This window comes from Chlorocebus sabaeus, chromosome 16 (genome assembly GCF_047675955.1).
Source record: "Chlorocebus sabaeus isolate Y175 chromosome 16, mChlSab1.0.hap1, whole genome shotgun sequence".
Classification (NCBI taxonomy): Eukaryota; Metazoa; Chordata; class Mammalia; order Primates; family Cercopithecidae; genus Chlorocebus; species Chlorocebus sabaeus.
The window spans coordinates 3184639-3192160 of NC_132919.1; the positions used below are offsets into that span (position 1 = coordinate 3184639).

Genomic DNA, 7522 nt, shown 5'->3' on the forward strand with positions numbered 1-7522 from the left:
TGTCAGCCAGCATGACTCAAAAGGTAGGGAGTGTAAGTTGGGCAGTTTGTCACAAATGTTGATGACATTTTAGATATGCAGCTGGAGAAAATACCCAGCACTCTTTTATTCTGTGTTTTCTCATCTAGTAAACCTTCTTCCTGACATCCTAGGAGCACCTCTGTTTAGAGAAAGAGAAGACGAGTCCTTGTTGCACTTTTTTTGTACATTTAGCATAACTTAAAATATCAATCACTTCCTTCTTAGTAGAGAAGATGGACTACAACGATGGCATCAGGGCTACTGGAATTGGTGGTTGCTGGACAACACAGAATGGGAAGCCCACATCTCTCATGTGTGACCCACTTATTTCATTCACCCACTTTCTTCCTCTGATCTTTTAACAGTCTCAAAGCATCTTACCCAATTCCTCCATTCTTTCACATTCCCCATTCTGTGTACCCCATCTGCTCCTCTCTAATACGGCCATGCTTCCCTTTCAACCCCTCCACTTGCAATTCTCTCCCCGTTCTCCCTACTCCTCATCTTTCCACTTCGTTTTCCCACCAACTGTCCTCCTCCAACCTTGTTTTGCTTCCCTCTTTTGTGTCTGTTCTATTTATCTCTATCTTACCGCGTCTGTTCAATCCCTCACCCCCATAAAATATTACGGAGAAGCCAAGTCACAGGTGCCAGTCAGAGGACAGTTTTAGGGAGAGGCATTGGGAACCAGCAGTGGCACAGGAGAGTTGCTAGGGGTGGGCAATGAGTCCTAAATGCGAGGCTGAAAAGAAGATACAGCGAGATCATGGCTGGTTTAACATCGAGCACGTTGAGACAATGCTCTGGGTCACAGCCACACTCCCCTACTGAGAAGGGACATTCAGGGCGACTCCTCACCATACAACTTGCATTTATAGTCATGGATTATCTCAGCAAGGAGGTTTGCAGACTAAGAGTGAGAGTTTTGGAGAAATTTTCATATTGAGGAGTCCTGGGTTTTTTGAAATACGTAAATAATGCTCAGATTATAAATTCTTATCTTTTCTAGATTATAAATTCTTACCTTCTCAAAAAATTTGAAACACATGGGGAAAAAAGATGAGCAAAATTCATTTTTGTATCATAAGATACACAATATGTATTAATGGAGTTTTAGCGTTTAGAAACAAGTCTGCGGGCTGCACACAGGCATCAGGTGCTCCAGAATTACTAGCGAATACGTAACCATACAGCTTCCCCTCTGTCCCCTGTCTGTGCTATGGGGTCCTTGTTTAAAGGGAATAGAAAGAGCTACTTTTTTGTTTTTGTTTCTTTTTTATTTTTGCTTATAGAGTTCTGATGGGAGAAATCAAACAATTCTAATCTCTAGACCTATGTTTTATAAACAGATCAAGCATACCTGAACTTGAGGGAAAAATATGACTTCTCGGAAGAAGTTTTCTGGGGGACTTCTGGCAACTCGGGCTGTAACCGACCAAAGAGTCGTTCCCTCTGGGACATGAACCACAAGCATTCACAGCTTCCTAGGTTTCACCTCTAGCCAGCAAGGAGAGAACACAGTGCCTGAAGTTGAATTTGTCTAAGGGGCTGGTTTGGCAGATCCTATACACTCATTGCTTATAACTGGGCAGGGCTGCTTTAAGAAATGGAAACTATTATTCCCTACAAAAAGTCCTTCTTATGCCCATGGAAACAGAAACAAGTCTGAACCATTTTTTTCCCTAGTTTCTGGCTCTAGAAGATTTTTCCGTTAGTACAAAAGATGCAGGGAGAAAAGGTCAATTGATCAAGCCAGTAACCGCCTCCCCGTGAGCATCCTCCAGAGGGCGCTCTGCACATCAGGATTTCTGAGGCTGTAGATGATGGGGTTCAGCATGGGATTGATGACAGTGTTGAAAATTCCAACAGCTTTATCCTTGTCTGAAAGCTTGGTTGAACCTAGTCGCATATAGTTAAAGATACCTGAACCATAGAATATGACCACCACAGTGAGGTGGGAGCCACACGTGGAGAAGGCTTTCTTCCTGCCCTCTGCAGAGCGAATTCGCAGGACTGCGGCGGCCACGTGGATATAGGAGATGACAATGAGAGCCATGGGGGTGCCTGCCATTATAAAACCCACAGCAAAAAGCAGCAGCTCATTGAGTTGGGTGCTGGAGCAGGAGAGCTGGAAGAGCTGTGGGAGGTCACAGTAGAAGTGATTGATCACATTGGGGCCACAGAAGTTGAGCATGGACATGGCCACAGTGTGGGTCAGTGCATTGGTGAAGGCACAAGCCCAGGATGCAGCCACCAACATCCTCTGGACTGTCTGACTCATGCGGGTGCTGTAGGTGAGGGGCCTGCAGATGGCCAGGAATCGGTCATAGGCCATGGCGGTCAGCAAGAAGCAGTCCACCCCAACGAACAGATGGAAGAAGAAGAGTTGGGTAAGGCAGGCCCCATAGGGAACTGCACGCTTGTGGGACAGGAGACGACTCAATACTGAGGGAACAGTGACGCTGATGCACCCAACATCCAGCACTGATAGGTTCCCCAGGAAGAAGTACATGGGGGTGTGGAGTTTGGGCTCCACCAAGACGGCTGCCAGGATGCTGAGGTTGCCCCCAACCGTGACCAGGTAGGCAAAGAGGAAGAGCACAAAGACAACTGGCTGCAGCCCTGGCGCCTCCACCAAGCCCAGCAGGATGAACTCAGCAATGGCTGTTCCATTGGCCCCAGATTCTGGCTGCATGAGTTCCTGCAAAGAAACATCCAAGGAGGAAAATAATCACTCCTCCCAATAATTTATTTATTCAGAAAAAAGAAACAGACCTCCTTCTACTTGCCCAGCCCTCTGCTACATTCCCTCTGTACAAGTAAGGAATTTGGTGCTCCTCAGGCCACACTACACTTGTTTACTCTTTCACTACATTTACCTTTATTTGCAGGTGTAAGCACAGGTAACATTACCACTCTGGACCTCCCTCCTCCAACCCGACCCCCGGCTGCAAGAACCTATTTGTAAAGATTGTGCAAGATAAACCCTTGGGAAAAATAAGCAAAAAGTGTACTTCTGGTTTGAACACGGCCGAGTAAATCCAAAACGTTCTTTTCTTAGAATTTCTCTCTTTCCAAAACAAGCAGAAAAAGAAACATACAGATTCTATCTTCAAAGAAACTAGTAAATGTCCACAACCCCAATCCATAAACTAGATTGGAAGAATTCAAGAATAGTAAAGATCAAATAGGAGAATGACAAGAAGCAGAGGAAATCCATGACTGTAGAAGAGTTAAATGAGTATAATTCTCTTTAAAAAAAAAAAAAAAAAAGTTGGGTGGAGGGAGGTAATCAATAAAAAACAAAACCAAAGCTCTTGTTTGCAATAATGGGTATACGGTGTAAAGTATGGCACCATAATCCTCTGTGATCCTGAACTGAACTCAAGAAGCAGAGAAAAGGCTAAATGAAGACTTAGGTACACAGGCTATAGACAAAGCATAAAACTGGAGGCAAAAGATAGAAAAAAATACATCAGTTCTCACAGTTGTAGTTACCTGTCTGTATTCATTACATACAAGTAAAAGCTGAAATAATTTACCTCCAATTCTGAATCACAAGGTAGGTTACTGCTAGTCTGAATCATGTCTTAGCCTTGCAAGATACAAGTATCTTGTGAATATATAGTTTGGCAAAAACTCATTTCATTTAAGGATTAAAACAAACTTGCATAGCATATAAACAAGGATTTTACCAGAAAAAAGAGGTAAAGAAACAAGACAGACAAATGGATGATAAAATTCACTCCATCAAAGAATGTAGCCATTAAATATATGAAAATTGTTACCTAGCAAAGACATGGAACCAACCCAAATGCCCATCAATGACATACTGGATAAAGAAAATGTGGTACATGTACACCATGGAATACTATGAAACCATGAAAAAGAATGAGATCATGTCTTTTGCAGGGACATGGATGAAGCTGGAAGCCATTATCCTCAGCAAACTAATGCAGGAACAGGAAACCAAACACTGCATGTTCTCACTTATAAGTGGGAGCTGAACAATGAGAATACATGGACACAGGGAGGGAAACAACACACACTGGGGCCTGTCACAGGAGGGTGGCCGGAGGGAGAGCATTAGGGAAAAGAGCTAATGCATTCTGGGCTTAATATTTAGGTGATGGGTTGATAGGTGCAGCAAACCACCATGGCACATGTTTACCTGTGTAACAAAGCTGCATGTCCTGCACACGTACCCTGGAACTTAAAAAAATAAAATAATAATAAAAAAGAAAATTGTTACCAAACATTTCAGCCTCTCCAAAAATTAAAAAAAAAAAAAAAAAAAAAAAAACTTAAGGAGGCATTTTCTGATATAAAATAAGAAAACAGAGTAAAAATATAAGAGCTGAGGGAAGAGATTTCAAGAAAGATAAGAAATGTGAGCTGGAAGAAGAAAGAAAAGATGTTAAAGAAATGTAAAATCACTATACCAAAAAAATATATATATTAGAAACAATACAATGAAAAACAATTAGACAGATGCAGGAACAGTATTTTAAAAGATGACAAGATTAAATGAGAAAAGAGAGAAAATGACAGATATGAGAAGAGACAAAGGAGATCCAATCTATGTACAATAGAATCACCAAAGGAGGAAATCAAAAAAGCGAAAAAGAACAATTATTTAAAACTCAATTTTAATTAAAAAATTACAGAAACACTTGAATTTACAATTAAAAAGTGCACACCTTGTCCCAGGAAACATTCATACAGAATGCCAACACTGTTACATACCACTGGAATATCACTGAATATCAATGATTAAAAAAATGGATAGCCTAGTCAAAAACAAACAAACAAAATCCAGTCAATTCTAAAGGAAAGAAATTAAGATAGTATATCACTTCTCCATAGTAGCAGTCAAAGCTGGAATGTAATGAAAAACATGTCTGCAACCTCTGGGGAAAGAAAATATGATCCAAAATTGTTAAAACTATCTAGACCATTATTCAAATATAATATTCATATATAAAGTCAAGTTGACAATCTGAGAATTCAAGGAAAGTTACAAACATTAGCCATTGTTGAAAAAAGCAGACTTCTGAGTTTTGTTTTGTTTTTTAACAGAAGCTTTTTTAAGAAACAGACTTCAGTCAACAAAAAGAAAAATGGGAACTCTGCAGTCTATAAACTGATGGTTAATCTTAAATATATTTAACTGTAGGTCTAAGACTAAAACATTTGTGGAAATTGTAAGTATGAAATAAAATGTAAATGTTTTTAAAATCTCAAAAGGTAAAATGTTTATAATTAGCAAGAAAGGAGACAGGAAGTATGTGTTGACTTCCTCATCTTCTATAGCTGAATGTTAAAAGATATTATTTAAACCTGATAAATTACATAATAAATGTATAAGTACACAAACCAGTATAAAAGAAAGATTAATATAACATAATTAAATAAATTACATGGTATAGGAGAAAGAGAAAAGGGAAAAGAAACAGGAATACACTAATTTCATTGTGCTTATACCAGGGAATTAGTAGACACTGACTAGAAACAGAGTGTTAGAACTCTACACAAAGTTACAGTTATAAAAGTAACCCTAGAAAAAAATCTCTTAAAACATGAGAGGAAGCATGCATACAAAACAAAGACAAATGTAGCCCTTACAGTGAAAGGGTATTTCAAAACAATAAAAGCAAACTGTATAGCATAAAATAATAGAATAAAATTAATACCAAACACACTTATAATGATAAAGTTGAGTGGGCCAAGCTCATCTAGTAAAAGAAAATAATTTCAGGTTGGATCTAAAAAATGTAACTGTACGCTGATGCCAAAATATATAACCAAAACAAAGTTAATTAGAAAGGGTGAAAGGTAAAGGAATACCAGCCAGATGTAAACAAAAATAAAGCAGGGATCATAATCTTAATATAAAATGTGTTTGAATTAAAAATGTCAGTAAATGAGGAAAAGAAGAGCATTTTATAAGGGGTGCAAGAAGATGTAATAGGTACAAAAACGAATGTCTCAAGTATATAGCATTGATACGTAAAGCAAAAAGCATAGGATGTTCAAAGAGAAATAGTCAGAAACAGGTTAACAGTGGATTTCAGTGACTTTCCAGTCCATATAAATTTAAGCTGGCAGAATAAAGCAAGGCGATAAAAAACCTCAATACTTTTCAAGAGGTAGAACCAACTGACATTGCACACCTTCCTTAAGTGCCAATGAAACATTCACTGCCCAGAAAGAGCATATATAAAACCAGAAATTCAGCAAACTTCAAAAGAACAAATAATAGAAACAATAATATATGATCAGAGCCCAACTGAAACAAACATGATTTTAAAAATAAAATCCAGTCTGTCCTTGATGGACATTTGGGTTGGTTCCAAGTCTTTGCTATTGTGAATAGTGCCGCAATAAACATATGTGTGCATGTGTCTTTATAGCAGCATGATTTATAATCCTTTGGGTATACACCCAGTAATGGGATCACTGGGACAAATGGTATTTCTAGTTCTAGATCCTTGAGGAATCGCCACACTGTCTTCCACAATGGTTGAACTAGTTTACAGTCCCACCAACAGTGTAAAAGTATTCCTATTTCTCCACATCCTCTCCAGCACCTGTTGTTTCCTGACTTTTTTTTTTTTTTTTTTTTTGAGATGGAGTCTTGCTCCGTCGCCCAGGCTGGAGTGCAGTGGCCGGATCTCAGCTCACTGCAAGCTCCGCCTCCCGGGTCTACTCCATTCTCCTGCCTCAGCCTCCCGAGTAGCTGGGACTACAGGTGCCCACCACTTCTCCCAGCTAGTTTTTTGTATTTTTTTAGTAGAGACAGGGTTTCACCGTGTTAGCCAGGCTGGTCTCGATCTCCTGACCTCGTGATCCGCCCATCTCGGCCTCCCAAAGTGTTGGGATTACAGGTTTGAGCCACGGCGCCCGGCCTGTTTCCTGACATTTTAATGATCGCCATTCTAACTGGTGTGAGATGGCATCTTATTGTGGTTTTGATTTGCATTTCTCTGATGGCTAGTGATGATGAGCTTTTTTTCATGTGTCTGTTGGCTGCACAAAAGTCTTCTTTTGAGAAGTGTCTGTTCATATCCTTTGCCCACTTTTTGTTGGGGTTGTTTTTTTCTTGTAATGTTTGGTTAAGAAAATGCAGCACATATACACCATGGAATACTATGCAGCCATAAAAAAGGATGAGTTCATGTCCTTTGTAGGGACATAGATGCAGTTGGAAACCATCATTCTCAGCAAACTATCGCAAGAACAGAAAACCAAACATCGCATGTTCTCACTCATAGGTGGGAACTGAACAATGAGAACACTTGGACACAGGAAGGGGAACATCACACACTGGGGCCTGTTGTGGGTGGGGGGAGGGGGGAGGGATAGCATTAGGAGATTTACCTAATGGAAATGATGAGTTAATGGGTGCAGCACACCAACATGGCACATGTATACATATGGAACAAACCTGCACGTTGTGCACATGTACCCTAGAATATAAAGTATAATAAATTTAAAAATA

General features: G+C 39.7%; 1 protein-coding gene across 1 annotated transcript; it reads right to left on the reverse strand.

Annotated features, from left to right (window-relative positions):
• Positions 1-1159: 1159 nt before the first annotated feature.
• On the reverse strand, positions 1160-3197 carry LOC103242547 (olfactory receptor 3A1). Its single transcript, XM_037987477.2, has one exon. The coding sequence runs from the start codon at positions 2714-2716 to the stop codon at positions 1769-1771; it is 948 nt and encodes a 315-aa protein (XP_037843405.2). The 5' UTR covers positions 2717-3197; the 3' UTR covers positions 1160-1768.
• Positions 3198-7522: the final 4325 nt, after the last annotated feature.

Coding starts and splice junctions, on each gene's coding strand:
- LOC103242547 (XM_037987477.2), bottom strand. CDS start 2,716: ATGCAGCCAGAATCTGGGGCCAATGGAACAGCCATTGCTGAGTTCATC.